Genomic DNA, 18,760 nt, shown 5'->3' with positions numbered 1-18,760 from the left:
AAGGAGCACTGGGAGAGATGCGGGATAGAGAGGGAACAGCAGAAAGATGGGGAACACAAACCGACATGCTACGGCCACGACGAGGCTAAACAGAAAACAAACACACATGAAAAACAGTACTTTGAAAACAAAATAACCAAATGTACAGTGATAATAGGGCATAGTAAACAAAGAAATATTCTACCCTCCCCAACTCTGCAAAGTTAAAAAAAAATGTTTAGGTGAGACATAATTCTACAAAGCACAGCTGGTATATCATAACTAGTCTCCCTGTTTTGATGTTTTTTTGCAGGTTTTCTCGTATGAACAAAAGATCAACTATTATCTTGACTATTTTGAAGTAATACCAACTATTAAGTGCACGAATTAATAAAAACTGACTAATAGGGTACCACACAAGTAACTATGAACTATAGTTCTAAAACCTTAGGTAAGAGTATAAGAATAAATTTACTGAAGTATAAAATTTGGGAAGATTTTAGGAGTAGATTATTTGCAAGAGCTCTAAAAGCTTGAGGAAAAAACTTTTCTGTTTTAGAAGATAGTCTACAAGATACACTTGCAACTTTCTCTACAAAGGTTAAAAAGTCATCATCAAATAGAAGAAAAAGAATAGCTTTCTGACGTTTACCACTAGGTATTAGAAATATTTTGTACCTTTATAAAGGAGTCAGTGGGAGAAATGCCTTCAATTTGAATCTCTAAAGAATTAACCCCTCCCCCATATGATAAATTCAGTTTAAACTTACAAAGTTTGTAGTGCCCTACGAGAAAGGGTTTAACATAGCTACAGAGCTAGTCTAATATTGTGAGGGTGCCTGGAGCAAGTTTATGATCTCTTTCTTTTACAAAACTGGCTGCAAAGAAATGCTTTTAGCCAAACTTGGAGTTCATCAGTATGTATTATCATAATTAAGTTCATTTTGGTTACAAATTTTTACCTTTGTCTCTCTTTTTAAATTTTCTCTTAGGCATAGTAAATTCTTAAAATGAAAAAAGGAGTAGGATTATAAAATGTTTTATTATTCTAAATATTTGTAATTCTTTATAATCACTTTATAGAAGACTATCATCAAAAAGTTAGAGACAGTCTAATTTTAGAGCAACAAATAAATACAGCTAATGTTAATGGCTTGAGCATTTAATATATGGATGAATGATCAATCCTATTTTTCTTAAAAAAAAAAAAAAAAAAAAAGACATAACCCCCATGATGAGGAAGCCAAGAATTGAAAATAACTGTGAAACAAAGAAATGAAGAAGTGCTGACAACTAACATTTGTCAGTATTTGGAAATAAATCACCCAAGGTCATTTGCCCTACTTAGGTTAAGAACAGACTGTTAAAAGGTTAGTATATATTAGTGGTACTTTTCTTTGAATTAATGTGGCCATTCATCTTGGGACCCAAGTCCAAAGCAGAACTGATCCATCAATGGACTCCAAAACAAACATCTTTTATGAGTGAAAGTATTTTCCTGAAAAAAATTTTTTTTCCACTTAATGAAGACATGAGAATTCTACAAAGTTCGGATTAAAAGCCTTCTGAGAAGGAGGGAGGAAAATCAGTCTGCTTAAAGATTGTACTAACAAGTGATATAAAGTGAACAGTTATCATCTAATTCCTTTCTGAAGTATATGATCTTTTTTCCTCTGAGTACCTCACAGAGAGTCAGCAAAAAAATAAATGGGGATATTTTACTATTCATCTAACTTTCACTATTGCAAAAGGACAATGTGTATATATATCATATTCCAATAAATTTATTACTTCTGTAAGCTGACTCTGAAAATAAACTGGTAATAAAATAAATACCAAATAAAGGAAAAGGTAAATGAACATATACTGGGAAAGGAACACGCATAGCAACTGATGATCAACTAAATACAAGCAATAAATTAGTCAGAGGTCATACAATAAAAGATTCCTTTACTCTATAATACTCACATGCAACATTCTATTAATAGTTTGGAAGGTCTTACCTGGTTTTTGTACAAAAGAAAATCTTATAGAAAACACTTGTTACTTTCAAAAAAATTTTAAAAAGTCTCGCTCCACCCACAAATCATTTGTTGTATCTAGTTTATGCCACTTTGAACAGATTTAATTCCTAGGTGAAGAGAGTGCAGTTCAGTCTTACTGTACACTGCTACTTTGTGTTTGAAGTTCAGCTAATTCTCACTTGTGTTACTAAACTCCTCTGGTTATACTCTTATAAACTTATTTCCTTAGTAAATAACATCAACCCTCAGTCTCTATGCTGAGTTGGTTCCAAGCCACCCCAACAGAAACAAAAATCTGCAGTTGTCCAAATCTTTTATATAGATTATCATAGTATTTGCATATAATCTTTAGATTACTTATAATACCCAATTCAATTCTAAAGGCATTTAAAAATTGTTGTATTACTAGGGAATATATCAAGAAAAGTCTGTACGTGTTCAGTACAGATAAAAATTTTAAGCATTTAAATCCACCCACATGAAAATCACAGACAACAAAGACTGACTAGACCATTTATATTTTCTACCTTAGACTCACATTGCTACCTAGATGACATAAGAAATAATCTGAAGATTACCTATTGGCTATCATTTTAGTATTACATTTTCTTATGCATTTACTCACCATACTTGAGGGTGGATACACCCCATGAGGCTGAGATTGTGCTTGGATACTAGAAGCTGTATGCCCTGGTGCAGTGCCAGTAGAATGTGTCTGTTCATGTTGGGAGCCATAGGAAACTGTCTGTTGGCTGCTCACTCGAGATTCTGTGAAGACAGATGATCCCTGACCGCTGTCAACTGTTCCATCAGCTGAAGGATAAATGAATCATTAGAGGGTGGGAGATGGAAGAGGGAGAAGTTTACATTGTAGACTCATTACATTAATGTTATTGGCTATTTCTTTGTTAAAATCTGGAGTAAATTTTAAAAACTGAATAGGCCAGTGGTGGAGCTCGCTTTTAATCCCAACGCTCAGTAGGCAGAGGCAGGTGAATCTCTGTGAGTTCAAGGCCAGCCTGGTCTACAGAATGAGTTCCAGGACATGAATCAAAGTTACATGGAGAAACTCCGACATGAAAAACCAAAAAAAAAAAAACAAAAAACAAAAAAAAAAAAAAAAAAAAACCACAAAAACAAAACAAAGCAAAACCAAAAGAATAGCAGTCTTATTAAGATGTGAGCCTGTTTCACCTTGACTGGAAGTCAGAGAATTTGAGCTTATTTTTGCTCTCTCAAAGTTGTTGACAACAGATGTGGCTACAAACAAGAGATTCTGACTTAGAGTCAACGTAGCACTTGAGACAATTAAGTACCTGTCTACATTTAAATGAGGGACTTGTGCAAAAAAAGTAGTAATCTTAAAAAAAAAAATTTCTTGTCAGACAGTAGTGGTGCATGCCTTTAATCCCAGCATTTGAAAGGTGAGGAAGGTGGACCTCTGAGTTCAATTCCAGCCTGATCAACAGATATAGTTCCAGGAGAGCTGGGGCTACACAGAGAAACCCTGTCTCCAAAAAAAAAAAAAAACAGCAATAACAAAACAAAAATTTTCTGATTGTCACTGAATGATATCATCTTAAACTGAATTCAACTTCGAGGTCTTATTCTGTGGAGACCTGTGTTTACTTGATGTTAAATATTTAATTCAATTACTGAGCACTGGTCTCATCAACCTTTGGTCTCCTAGGTAGGTAGTTTTGCTAAAAGAGTTGAAACCAGATTAACAGCTTCAATTATAAATAGCAAAATTGATTTACCCTTCATTATTTGCAAATTTAACTTGAAGGAACTAAATAAAATAGATAAATAACCTACAAACTCAAAATGTCAAGACACTAGAAGTTTTCAAATACCCTTATATCTTAAGCACATTTTCTCAGTGTTTCACCCTTCTATTAATAATGAGTACAAGAACAGAAATAATCAAAAGCATCACTAGCACTTTGCTTACTTCTCCTAACACTTACATAACACAGATATACTAGGCTGCTGGTACTGTAGCTGTTGATGTTGATCTGCCTCGGGTTCTTCAGGCTCTACTTGTGTAGAAACTGAAGCAGAAGTGGTGGGAGCACTTGGTATGCCGGTGCTAGCAGCAGAGAGTTGCTGAATTCCTGCTTGGGAAACACTTGGTGGTTGTTCACTCTGCTGTCTGAGACTGCTCTCTTCCTGTTTTCTTTTCTCTTGCTCTTCTCGCACCAACTGCCGCTGCTCTCGTTTTCTCTTAATTAATGACACCCTGTCTTTGATAGCTTTAGCCATGGTCTTGTGATCACCTTCGCAGACATACCCAGACTCGACCTACAGAATAAAAGGATATATTAAAAAAAGGATATTTAGAGAAAATTACTTCAAAACAAAATGAAACAAACGAACAAACAAAAGGCACTGTAGAAAAGTAGGTTAGTCATTTTGGAGGGGTGCATGTATTTTTTTCAAGTTTTATAATGTTTGAGACCAATTTTACAGTTGGTCTCAAACTTGAAATCCTCTTGCCTCAGTTTTCAAGTACTGGAATTACAGATGTGTGCCACTAACATCAGAGACCTTAGGATTCTTCTTCACCAAACAGTAAAATTACGTCTGCATTATATGTTTCCCCACAATTGTGGTAAACAAAGAGTGGATACCACCATTTCTATAGAACATTACATAAAATTAATAAAAAATAAGTACCTCTTTCATATCTGACCCTTTTTCTACTTCTGAATAGTTTTTTGTTGTTGTTTTTTTAATAAATCCTAGTAAGGTTATTTTATGACTACCTTTGTATAATAACTGGCTATTTTAGGCACTGGGGCATACCTAGATTTGGTTTTCCTAAAAGGGTTTCCTTTTAGAACATATTTAAAATAAGGATACATCAGAGTGATTTGATCTTGAAAACACCATTCAAAGTAAAAACTGTTTTCATAATATTTATTTATTTTTCTTTTTTCTTTTCTCCATATTGTCTGAAATTTCTATAACCTTGCTCTGGAGAGAGCAGGGCAAGGCCTCACATAATATTTATTTTTATTATTTAAATTGTATGTGTGAGTACAGGTGTCTACAGAGGCCAGAGGTACCTAATCCCCTGGTGCTGGAGTTATAAGCAGTTGTGAGCTGCTCAATTTGGGTAACTGCTGGGCTACATGTCCAGCCACCAAAGCGAAAATACCTTATAATTCTGTATCTCTCTCTAGTGTTTATAATGATGGATCAAAAGCTAACCAATGTTTAGAAACAATTCCAAACCTGGTCTGATTGGTTATACCTGTAATTTCAGCACTCAGGGAACAAGAAGAACATAAATTCAATGTTCCCAAAGCAAAACAGCATAACTAACACATTTTGACTAAAGTCAGCTACAGTCAGCTAGAGGTATTCACCTTTATAGGTTTTAAGAAAGACTCCAGAATACATTCCAGTCTATTTTATTCATTCACTTATAATTACATGTTATTTTCCTCAAATAAAAATTTTGAAGGACTAAAAACCAACCCACATTATCAAAACAATACCAAAAAATACAAAGAAACCTCTTAAAGAAAAATCATAGAAAAATCCCCCTATCCAAAGACAAAACATACGGGATCACACAACCTCATGTTAATGAGACATGCAACATACAACACTCATTAGATGTTTGTTTTTTCCCCTATTGGTATCAGTATACATAAATCAACAACAGTTAAGGGTCAATTTACCATTTCTTGAGCAACATCTTCTGGTACATCCCTCTCCAAATCAAAGGAAAATTCAATAGCTTCATTGTCTTTGTATTTTCCCTTTAATTTCTTAATATCTTCAATACGCAGCCATAATTTAATAGCTATCTTTTCTCCATCATCTTCTTCTGCTAATTCTACCCGTACCCCTGTTTCCTCCTGGAAAAAGGCATGGTTCAAAAGGTCTTTGATGGAATATCTTTCAAAGAAAAAGAGAATTAAAAAAAGAAGTCATTAGTTTGAAAAGATACTTTTCTTTCTTTCTGAGACAGTATCTCCTATGTTGCCCAAGCTGGCCTCAGACTAACAGAGCATTTACAGGCATAAGAATGACTTTTAAATGTATGTGTTTACTGTTATTTAATTAAGGAGAAAAAAAAAATCTATGATAGAAAAACTAGGGAAAATTTGTGATTCATTTTAACATTAGTCTATCTGAATGGTAATGTTACAGCGTTTTGTGTGTGTGTGTGTGTGCGCGCACACGTGTGTGTTGGCAATGGAATCCAGAACCTTGCACATAGTAGACAAGTACTTCCTCATCCCCAGCTTACCATCTTATGCCAATCTGTTTTATGAACAGCTGACAGAGACAATTTTAAACCAAATGATCTAATTTCATTAGAATAATTATGGAAATAATGCACAGAATATCAAAGCTTCAAAACACCACAGAAACATAGCAAAAAAAGAAAAAAAAAAAAAAAACCACAACCCAAAACAACGACAACACTGTGTAGGACCTTCTCTGGTCTTTGAACAATAACAATGGAATACCATTTCCTGACTATTATAAAATGAAGGCAGAGGAAGGTTAAGATTCTTTCTCAAAGTTTTACAGTTATAAATAATATAATCATAACTAAAACATAAATTTGTTGTTTTCTAGTTTGGTACTTTCTATAACAGCAACCTTTATTTACTACAATAAATCCTTTCAATTCCTTATCAACAACTTGTAAATTAGGCAAGTCAAAGGTTGGATGCAAAACAATCAATCTTTTTAAAAATATTTTATTGATTTTATGTACATTAGTGTGAGGGTGTTAGATATTCTGGAACTGGAGTTACAGACAGCTGTGAGCTGCCATGTGGGTGCAGGAATTGAACCAGGGTCCTCTAGAAGAGCAGCCAGTGCTCTTTACCACCTAGGCGTCTCTCCAGCCCCACAATCAATCTTCTTTATACAAAATACCAGTAATCAAAGAAACTTTTCCATCCAGAAATGAAACAGAATGTTTTTAAAACTCAAAACAAATATCCCTTTGTTTAAACTGAAAAAGTCTTAAAAGAGCTTCTAAGGGCTGTGTATCTCAAAACAGAAACTCATAGATAACTATCTGCTGAACGGTCTGAAAGATCATGATGTAGTGCTCTTCTAAATAACAAAGTTTTGAAAAGAACATGAGACTAGAAGAGTTAAGATGTGAAATTCTTGAATTTGGCTGATATAGCCAATTGTGGCCATATTTTAGGAGATAGGTTATGCTCAATTTACAGTTTATATTAATTTAGGATGGTGTGCCTTTGTTTTTAGACTAGTATGGAGGTAAGTAAGGCAGATTATTTTTCAAATAATCATGTATCTTTGCTAAGCCTACAGGTGACCCATCAGCTACACTGCATAACTGATACTGGATACTCTTCTCAGAAAAGCTTTGCACAAATGACTAAGGCAGCTCTTCTTCTAAGCCTTGCATGAAATCTCTGCTTACTCAAAGGAATTTTTAATGTTTTGCTCTTTTTCAATCCTGGTATAATGGTAGGAAAATAAAGGCCTGTAGAGCTAAGCTGATTTTCAAAAGCCAAGATTTTACTTTACTTTCAAATTTCAGAGGGAGAATGATTAAGGAATCAATTTTTTTGCATTGGAGAATGAACTCTACTGTAGGGTTTTCTAAATTGAATGTAGAGACTGTGTAAGGTGGTTCTGGTTTAAACATAAACTTAACTTACTTAAACATCACTAAGTCACATTTTTACAGTTACAGAAAGCAAATCTGAGTAGCTTTAATGGAAAGAATCCAATCTTTAAAAATTTTTAAAAATGTTATGAATGGAAAAATGAAACACAAGTATTAAATATACCTCACATTGTTCAAGCAACACCAGGGGTCAAAGAAGCAACTTACCTTTCATCTTTATTTTGCCGGATACATCCTTCAATAATTTCCTTCACTTCAGGAATTGCTACTTTGTCAAAACTGGCTGGCTTCACTCCCTAAAATCCATAAAAATAGCCACAAAAATGTTAACGAAAAGAGAATCTTGATTTTTTTTTTTTTTTAAACAGGCTGCCTTCTTAATGTCCCTTGCCTTTTTTCCTGATCTATATACAGGACCTAATCCATGTAGGGATCAGAGGTAGGAAGTGGCAATCTCAAGAAACAATAAGGAATACGGCAGATCTTACTTTTACAGAAAAAAAATTTAGGCTGATGACAATAACTTTCCTTACATTTAAAATGGTAACCAGGTGTTCTGATTGGTTAGAAAATCTTGTGCTCAACCTTGAAAACTAACACATCGATTAATTCAGCCTTTATTTGGACATTGAACCCAGAGATAGGTATGAATTTACAGTTTGGTAAGCATCATATTATATGATACTATTCTAAAAGCTTTATACAAAGAATTATGGGTTAGTATTGTTTTGGCAGGATAACTAAGGAGCAACTTTATATAAATAAAACAGAAAAATAAGAACCAGAAACTGTTGTATAAGTCTATATATAAATTCAACACTTGGGAAGCGGAGGCAGGAGGATCAGGTATTCAAGGTTATCCTTGGAGTAATATGTCAGCATGAAGCCTCTGATCAGGAGGAGCCTCTCACAAATATTAACGGGCATCCTATTGGGGTGCTGTCTATGAGCCCCCAGCTAGAAAACTTACTGGTACCACTGGAAATGTTTCACAACTATCCTTATACCCTTCCCTGTATCCAGCCTGGGAATCATGAGAGTCTGGCTACAGAATCTTACTATCAATTAACTCCTCATCCCCATCCTTTAAAAGGTCTAAAAAGAAACTCCCTCCCCTGCCATTCAGATCTTGATTCTTTTCAGAAAAGAGACTCTCCTCAGAGCCTCTTCAATGTTATTTCTCTTTTGTCAGTAGGTTCCTGGAAATAAAAATAACATAAAATGTTTCTAATAATCCTATGTGAAGCAAAATGGGGTTCAAGTAGATAAATAAATCAGTTTGGTCAACCAGGCTGTCTTCCCCCAATTGACCCTGGTACTTCTGGCCATTTTCCTGCTAGGTTACAAAGTCACCTCCACCAAGTTCATACACAATATCTACAAAGATCTTCTTGGCGGACTCATTCTTCATAGGCTATGTAGTCTTCCTTCTGCTCTGGGGTAGAATCTACCTATGAGCCCCCAAAGGTAACCTGATGTGGGATTCCCCTCTGTATGCTGTGATTACCATTAATGAATAAAGAAAGCTGGCTTGAGCATATAGCAGGGCAGAACAGAGGTAGGCAGGGAACTTGGAGAAGCCATGTAGCCCTGCTGGAGAAGACTCAGAACTTTACCCGGTAAGCCATAGCCTCGTGGCGATACACAGATTAATGGAGATGGATTAACTTAAAATATGAGTTAGCCAGAAATACACTTAAGCTATTGGCCAAACAGTATTGCAAATAATATGTTTTTTTTGTGTGATTATTTTGGGGCTGAGAAGTCGGGAACAAACAAGTGGCCTCCTACAACAGTAACCTACCAGGCAACTTCACAAAATTCTTGCTTTCACAACTTTTTTTTCTCATTGTTACAAGTGTCCTACCTGCTGATTACAATACACGCAGATATGACAAAAAACAACCTCTTCTAATAAACTCCTTAGTGCCCAGTAATCTTCTAGTGTCCTCTTGAACCACCTGCCCCATCTGAAAACTGCATAGAGTTCAAAGGTCAGCTTGAGTTACATGAGACCCTGTCTCAAAACAAAATGAATAAACTAATAAAAAGCATAAAGGGCAAATTAATCAGGCTCACATGAAATAAAAGTATTACAATTAGTTTAGAAGAAAACTCATTAGCCTACTCTACGTGAAACTAAATAGCATCACTGTGTGTCCTAGCTAGGGTTACTATCCCTGTAATGAAACACCATGACCAAAGCAATTTGGGGAGGAAAGGGTTTATTTGGCTTACACTTCCATAGTATTATCAAAGAAAGTCAGTACTAAAACAAGGCAGGAACCTACAGGCAGGAGCTGATGGATGCTGCTTACTAGCTTGGTCCTCCTGTCTTGCTCAGAAAAACCTTTTTTTGGTTTTTCAAGACAGGGTTTTTCTGTGAGTCTGTACTGGAACTTGCTCTGTAGACCAGGCTGTTCTCAAACTCAAGCATGTGCTACCACTACACAGTCAGCCCACTTTCATATAAAACCCAAGACAACCAGCCCAAGGACAGTACCACCCACATGGGTTGAGTCCATGCCCATAAATCACTAATTTTAAAAATGTCCTACAGTCTTGCCTACAGGCCCATCTTATGGAGTCATTTTCTTAACTGAGGTTCCTTCCTTTAAGATGACTTTAGCTGGGCTGGAGAGATGGCTCAGTGGTTAAGAGCATTGCCTGCTCTTCTAAGGGTCCTGAGTTCAATTCCCAGCAACCACATGGTGGCTCACAACCATCTGTAATGAGATCTGCAGGCATGCATGTAGGCAGAATACAGTATACACAATAAATAAAATAAATCTTTAAAAAAAAATGACTTTAGCTTGTGTCGTGTTGACATAAAATTGTTCAGCACACAGTGATAGTTTGGAGTTTTCATGAAATATAAATTCTTTGGCCAGATGTGATGGCACATGCCATTAATTCTAGCACTCTTAAGGCAGAGGCAAGTGGATTTCTAAATTAGAGGGCCAGCCTGCACAGTGAGTTCCAAGATATCCAGGGCTATTTAGAAAGACTCTGTCTAAAAATGCAAGCAAATAAATATATCTTTGTGAATAAAGCCTTCAGCAACAGGTCAAAACGGCACTATCTTGGAGGTAAGTTAGAAGGAAAAGGACTCAGTATGTATTTATTGCAATTTCATTTTAGTAATGATATGGATTAAGAATTCAAAGACAGTACCAGGCACAGTGTCATATACTCCTTTAAGTTTGAGTATAGCCTATAACAGTGAGTTCTAGGCCAGCTAAGGTCCTGTCTAAAAACAAAACTCCCAAACCAAAATAAAAACAGCCTCCAAAACAAATTCAAATAGATATACCAACATGTTGTACAAGCGGTGGTATAATTCTATAAACACATAGATGAGAGAGGAAAGTTACATAAATTCTAATTATTTGTATAGTCTCAGTAACACACATAAAGCTAGTGATAACTGGATCACAGAAAGGTATATAATCACTCACAATCCTAAATTAAATACAGTAGTCTGACTTCCTTATCTGTGGCTTCACTTTTCACTGCTTTAGTTATTTGCAATCAACTGTAGTCTGAAAATATTAATATTTGTTTTGATTCTGTTCAAGAAATGACCTTGTTAACACAATCTTTTATTTTCTATTAGTTATTATTGCTTATTTCCTGTTATGTCTAATTTACATATATTAAACTTTATTATAGGTGTACTAAGTCTGTGAAAATGTATTATAAGATTCAGTATTATCACTGGTTTCAGGCATCCACTGGAATTATATACTGAGCGATTCAGTGTCAAAAAAATCATTAAACATAGAAATTAGATGCAGATTTGGTTAATTCTCATTAATTACCCATTGCATTCTTTCAAGCCCTGATTTGGAAAATTGTGCTCCTGGTGCTAATTTTTCATAGCAGCTAACTGTGTAGTAGAGTGAAACCCTAAAGTCACATGCAGGTAATGTGAATGTTTCATATGCAGGTAATTTGAAATGTTTAATTCTGAGAATGGCTACAGAGAACATTTTTGTATATTTACCTTCACATAATTCTGTTTGGGAATCTCATACTGGCACAATATGTGTCTTGATCAAATCTACCCCCATTCCCCTGACCAATCCATGCATACACGGCCCTTTTGATTAAAGCCATTGAGTCCACTTATTGCTGCCAGTATATAATTGGGTGTAGGAACACCCATTTAATCCTGGAAAGTAACCTCTTAGGGGCTAAATCCTTCAAGTAAATTGACTCCTCTCTCAGCAATTTCCAATAGCTCTTCAGGGTGGTATTGTGTGACTACCTTCCCTATCCACACTATGATTTTGTTTGGCTTATTTTACGCAAGTCTTGTACATGCTGTCACAAAGTACAAGTGTGCAGTTACCTTGCTATATCCAGAAAACTTTTATTTTTTGCTGTTGTCATCCAATGCTCTTACAATCTTTCCAATTCCTCTTCTATGATGTAGGTATGATGTTATAGGTATCGCCATCTCTGATCATTTTTACGAAGAGACCAAAGTACACATTGTGTAGGTAGAGAGATAAAAATCTAGTTTCGCCGGGCAGTGCTGGCACATGCCTTTAATCCCAGTACTCAGGAGGCAGAGGCAATGGATCTCGGTAAGTTTGAGGCCAGCCTGGTCTACAAGAGCTAGTTCCAGGACAGACACCAAAGCTACAGAGAGACCCTGTCTCGGGGGGAAAAAAAAATCTACCTTCATTGTTCTTCATGTAACCATCCAACTTGACTAGGACCATTTGCTGAAGATGCTCTCTTTTCTCCAATGTGCCCTTTAGTCTCTTTGTAAAAAATAGCAGGGATGGTAATACCTACAACAGTGTTTTGTCTTGAAATTTTGATGATGACCACAGTAATCTGTAGATTGCTTTTGGTAGAATGGCCACTTTTATAATATCAATCCTACTAATTGGGTATGGGAAGTCTTTACATCTTCAGTTGTCTTCTTCAGTGTCTTTAAGTTTTCATTGTATAAATTTTTCCCTTCCTTGATTAGATTTATTACAAAATTATTATTATTTGCATGCTACTATGAATAGGATTGTTACCCAGATTTCTTTCTTGATATTTTTGCTGCTGGTATCTAAGAAGGCTTCTGAATTTTGTGTTTTAAATTTGTATTCTGCTTCTCAAAAATCAAACAAAAAAGTTTATATTCTGCTACTTTGCTGAATGTGTTTATTAGTAGCCTGAGTCTTCTGATGGAAGCTTTAAAATCTTTTATGCATAGAATCATATCATCTGCAAATAAGAATACTTTTGTTTCATCCTTTCCTATTTGTATCACTTGTTAACACCTTCATTTATCTTGCTGCTCTAGCTAAGACTATACTAGTAGCAGTGGGGAACATAGACACTCTTGTCTTAATACTGATTTTAGTGGAAACGTTCTTCATATAATCCTAATAAAACAAAAATAATACTGCTATAGTCAAAAGCTAGTGTAGCCGGGTGGTGGCGCATGCCTTTAATCCCAGCACATGGGAGGCAGAGGCAGGCGGATCTCTGTGAGTTCGAGACCAGCCTGGTCTACAAGAGCTAGTTCCAGGACAGGCTCCAAAACCAGAGAAACCCTGTCTCGAAAAACCAAAAAAAAAAAAAAAAGCAGCAAGCTGCTGTAATAGAGCAAGAGGGGTATTTCAAATTTAAGACTAAAGGAAATAGAAAATGGAAGTTGTATTTCAGTTGGTACGGTACTTGCTTAACACATATGAAGCCCTGGATTGATCTCCAACACAGCATAAGCTGAAACTAGGGTTGCATGACTAATCCTGCCACCTAGGTGGTAGAAGCAAGAGGATCAGATATTCAAGAGCATCATCGGTTACAAAGCAAGTTCAAGGTCATCCTAGATTACATGAGACCTTATATCAAAAAACAAAACAAACAAAAAAAAAACACAAGTGCTGTGGCATTCGAGGAGTTGTGGACATACATACAATGAGTAAAATTGTAATTAAAAAATTAAGCAATTTTATGGATGACTTATACTAAAAGTTGATAGTAGAAAATTTGAGTTTTCTGTTTTATAGTGGCTTTTTGTTTTCTACAATAAAGCAATACAACATAAAGTAAACTTTTAAATGGGAAGAAATACCTAAAAAAGTATTGGTAAGCAATTGTCTGAAACAGATTTTGGTATAACAGGTTGAATAGTTAGATTATGTATGAGAAGACAGTTCAAATGTTACAGAAAAATAACCAAACCAACAGAAAACTTAATGAGAAAAAATTGTGGCTCCATCCATAATACAATATCTCAAGGGAATGTGTTTAAATTACCGGCAGTAACATACTAAACTAAGATGGCAAATATAGGAAAGACATAAGAAATTCTCCTAAACCTGCTTTCATCACTGATGATCCTAAATTGTCTTATTAACCCTATTCATGCAAACATACACATCTATGTTTTTCCACATTGTAATTTCTATCTACTAGCTAATAAAACAAATAGAAAATAAAACAAAATCAGTAACTGTGTACAGCACCATCCTCAAATGTATTAGTTTATACTAATATTAGTTATAATAATATAACTCCAAGTTAGACACAGATGGATCCTTTTAAATGTAATAAAACATACCCAGAAGCTACTGTGGCCTTAACATATTGTAAATGGCAAGGTGGTCAATAAGACTGAGATATATTTTATTAACCCATCAGTTGATATTAAAAGATTAAGACTACTACCCACCTAGATATTGGGAAAGTAAATAAAAATCTTACCACCAGTCAAGATTATAAAAATTCCCAGAAAAGCCTTTAAAAAATAGTGTAAGAATGTATAAATTAGACAAAAAGTACATGGAATGAGTATGAAGCTCTTGAAAGTGACCTGTGACAGTAGGTAGGAATGTACACAAAGCAAAGTTTTTGAGATGTGCACCACACACTTTTTGTTCTTAAGATATAAGAACTTAATAACTCATATTTTTAAAAGTTGGTCTAGATTATTCTAAAACATGGTTTTTGGCACCAGAAAGAAAACAGTATTAGCAAATTGTTCTTGTGATAAAATTGCATTTTATTTCTTTTTAACGTGTATAATTTCAATAGAGATGAAGATTAACTTAAAAGCTCTACAACCCTGCAAAAGCAACCCCTTTTGTTTACTCTTCAACTTAATCCTACTCGGTCCTGTTCCTAATAGTAAAAGCAAATATATTTCCTACCTTTTCCACATAAGGTTAGAAAACACAAAACCAAAAAGAATACTAACATAGAAGCACTGGGTTACTCTTAAAGAAAAAAAATTAAGCTTTATTCACCAAGGACAAATACTTTTCTCACGCCACTCATCAGAACCAGCAACTTAGCTTTAAAAGTATTCTTGCCTTACTGTTTCTATTCACAGCTTCTATCTTTGGGCAATCGTGTCTCTATACACACAGCTCCTGCAGACAAAGAGACTCTTCTTTAAGTGTCATAGAACTGTGCACTTTCTCATTCTGTTTTGAGACTGTTGTTACAAAATCACTTCTGGCCGGGCGGTGGTGGCGCACGTCTTTAATCCCAGCACTCGGGAGGCAGAGGCAGGCGGATCTCTGTGAGTTCGAGACCAGCCTGGTCTACAGAGCTAGTTCCAGGACAGGTTCCAAAGCCACAGAGAAACCCTGTCTCGAAAAACCAAAAAAAAAAAAAAAAAAAAAACAAAAAAACCCAAAAAAAAAAACATTTCATATAGAGTATAAAAACTGAGTAATTTTTTTACTCCAAAGGCCATATATATCAAGAGATGATTAAGAGAATGTTTATCAAATATGTTGCTTTATTTGAACTAAAAATTTTTATAGACACTGGTTTCTTTAATTCTGTATGTTTACGGTTGTCAACTAATCTGCTGGAAACACAGAACTGAGTCATAGTATAGAATTCTTTGGCTCAATATTCAATTTCTTAAAACTGTCAGGAATTGTCTCAAAGCTTAAGTTTCAAATTTTAGGTTTCAAACATTTAATCTCTTGCTTGATAAAAGTAAAACTTGTCCTAACCAATCAGAATTGAGAAAAACATACTGCCTCACACAGAATAAACCACAGAACATTAAATAACTTCAGCAGTTTAAGTGAAACTTTCTATATACGTCATCAGAAAGGCTACGATATGCTCTACACAGACTGGAAATTCTTACCTCATTTATACAATCCTTTTGAGAGCAGCAGCAGCAATGAGAATTTACAATAACAAATACTGAACAAAAATCTGTCTTCATAAAATCCATCAGAAAAGACAAAACAGATTTGTTAAGAGTTTAGAGAAAAATTAAAGGGAAAGCGGATAGAAATATAACAACTTAGCCCACAGCATAAAGAAGACAAATATAAAAGTTAGACTGGAGCATAGTTTCTTGTTGAATGGCCATGTTTCCCAACTGAGCTTGCTTTACTCAGCCAACACTCTATTTAGCTTGGCTCTGTGGATATAAACCACATGTTGAAAGACACGGCAACAATTTTGCTACTAGTAGTTTCTTGTGCTTTTCCTACAATAGCAATACAATCCTTGGATAAGCAGGGAGACTTTTATTTGCTCAAAGCTCCACCTACTGCATCCAAAAGTTCTGCCTCCTTGATTCTGAAATCTACCTTGGAGGCTTTCCTGAATGTAAAACTAGATACCTACCTACTGAAACACCTTCATAACAAACATGTTGAAATTATGCTTTATTTAAAAGTGGGGGGTGGGAGTGGAGATTGAGCTTAGGCAACAGAGCAAATTCAAAGTAAACATCAAGCAGAGGGACTGGCAGTTATCCAATTAACTCATACTTTCAATGGTTGTTTTCCTAAGGATCCAGATTTGATTCCCACCACCCACATGGCAGCTCACAACCATATGAAACTCCTGTTTGAGGGAATCAGATGTCTACTTCTAACCTCCATGGGCACCAGGTGCACAAGTAGTACACAGAAATAAAAGCAGGCAAAACACTCATGCACATTGAGAAAGAAAGGAAGGAAGGAAGAAAGTAAGGAAGGAGGGAGGGAGGGAGGGAGGGAGGGAGGGAGGGAGGGAGGGAGGGAGGGAGGGAGGGAGGAAGGAAGGAAGGAAGGAAGGAAGGAAGGAAGGAGACAGTTTTTTCTTTTTTAAAGTATGCACAGTAGCTCCTTTGTTTTATCAACTGAAATAGTAGTAATATTAGGGCTGGAGATACAGTTCAGTGGTAGAATTTTGCTCAGCATGCATGAAGACCTGAGATCAACTCCCATTGTGTGTGCAGGGGGGTAGTGATATTAAACTGCTTTCCACTCCCTCATAGCTTTTAAAAAAAAAAAAACAATAGTGAATTGGTATACAGAAGCAGTAAAGGTTTATATTTATTTTCCCTCCTATTTATTAAAAGCCTTAACATGTGCATGAACCCAAATAAAAGCTACTTTGTATTTAAGTGTTGTTAAATTTTTCTTCATAGTATTAATACAGTTTAAAAAAAAGCACTGTTTGTGGCATTGTAATAATGGGTAACAAAATAAAGCTGTATCCTTTGTAATGATGTAAGACTGAATCCCAAAGAAGACAGTACATGCCAAGGTTTCAATCACTGATAGATAGTAAGAGTTGGATGCTATTTGGTAGAAATAATTCTACTCTAGGGACAGTTAGGTTACTCAGTGGGCAAAACCACTTGCCACTGATTGAGCCTGGATCTGAGTTCAATCCATTAGGAGAGTACAGACTCCTAAAAGTTGTTTTCTGACCTCTACAAACACACTGCTGTGATGCATTCATTAGCCCACCCCAACACAAAATACACGCAACTACAACAAACAATAACAACAAATCACTTCTCTTCTAAAGGGTAGAAATGCACTAATTCTAACATGCTATCTCAAAACAGCTACCAATAATTTCTGGTTCAATATTTATCACTACTAAGCAAGTAGTCAGGTGGTGGGCAGAAGTATAGTAGTTCTTTTAACTTACACATACAAGGAAGATTGCTTAAGGCTATGCGTGGCTACCTCAAAGAGATTTTAAAAAATGCCTTTTCCAGCAGGGTGGTTGGGGCGCATGCCTTTAATCCAGCACTCAGGGAGTTCGAGGCCAGCCTGGTCTACATGAGCTAGTTCCAGGACAGGCTCTAAAACGTAAGCGAAATCCTGTCTCAAAAAACCAAGACAGACAGACAGACAGATAGACAGACAGATAGACAGACAGGCAGGCAGGCCTTTTCCATACTTTCGTACTTCTTTAAGATATAATTATTGTGGCTGGGGAGATGGCTCAGCAGCTAGGAGCACTGGCTGCTCTTCCAGAGGACCCGGATTCAATTCCCAGTACCCATATGGCAGCTCACAACTGTTTATAGCTCCTATTCCAGGGGATCCAACACCCTTAAACAGACATACATGCAGACAAAACATCAATGCACTAAAGATAAAAATAAACTAAGAAAAAAAAAGATATGAGTATTAAGAACAAACTAAACTGGTGTAGCTTTTTTGGTTGTTGTTGACAACAGTTTGATATAGGCACAAACTTCTAGATTCTGTGAAAATAACCCTTTTCTGGGCTTGCTTCAGCAACACATACTAAAATTGGAGTGACAAAGCCACTATTAAAATGGCTTCTGTATAAGGATGATATACTAACTTGTGGTACATTCCTATTTCTTGGGAAAAAAGAGAAATCTTTCCTACAAATTAAAAGTTTCCAATATTTATAATAATACACTTACATTCAAGGAATGGAAACAAAGAGTCCATGGTAAATTGACCTTAACTTAAAGACATGAGGTATTAGTAATCAGAATTTGGTGGTAAAAATTTTAATGCAAAAGATATAAAGCAGTGATTGGGGAAGGTAACAGAATTAGCATAAAAATCTCATTTTATTTGGCCAGAAATGTTAAGCTATTGGAGGAGTAAGAGGGTACAACAGAACTGTTTACCACCTGTTTAAACAAACAAACTACTTATCTGTTTTTCAAGAACTCACAGACAGAAGTAATTACTATATAAACCACACCAGTCATTAATAACTTTTGTATTTTTTATACTTTATATCTTCCTAAAACATTATTTTAAACTTAATGTACTTAAAATATATTCCCTTTCCCTGAAAAGGTGTTTTAGTGTTTAAATCCTACAGCACAACAACTTGCATACAAAGGAAATAGGAACCA

The 18,760-nt window shown here is 35.6% G+C and overlaps 1 protein-coding gene across 17 annotated transcripts in view; it reads right to left on the bottom strand.

The window, feature by feature from the left end:
• Positions 1–18,760, bottom strand: part of Wnk1 (WNK lysine deficient protein kinase 1) — a 124,488-nt gene that overhangs the window by 40,829 nt on the left and 64,899 nt on the right. For all 17 annotated transcript variants that reach the window (XM_057777615.1, XM_057777623.1, XM_057777637.1 and 14 more), the window contains exons 5-8: positions 7,849–7,937; positions 5,696–5,915; positions 3,974–4,307; positions 2,629–2,816 (exon numbers count right to left, since the gene is read on the bottom strand). In XM_057777615.1, the coding sequence (XP_057633598.1) occupies positions 2,629–2,816; positions 3,974–4,307; positions 5,696–5,915; positions 7,849–7,937 (831 nt within the window). The remainder of the gene's footprint in view (positions 1–2,628; positions 2,817–3,973; positions 4,308–5,695; positions 5,916–7,848; positions 7,938–18,760) is intronic.

This window comes from Chionomys nivalis, chromosome 1 (assembly GCF_950005125.1).
Source record: "Chionomys nivalis chromosome 1, mChiNiv1.1, whole genome shotgun sequence".
In the NCBI taxonomy this organism is placed as follows: Eukaryota; Metazoa; Chordata; class Mammalia; order Rodentia; family Cricetidae; genus Chionomys; species Chionomys nivalis.
The sequence above is the reverse complement of the archived record's forward strand: the minus strand, read 5'-3'. Positions and strand labels throughout refer to the sequence as shown.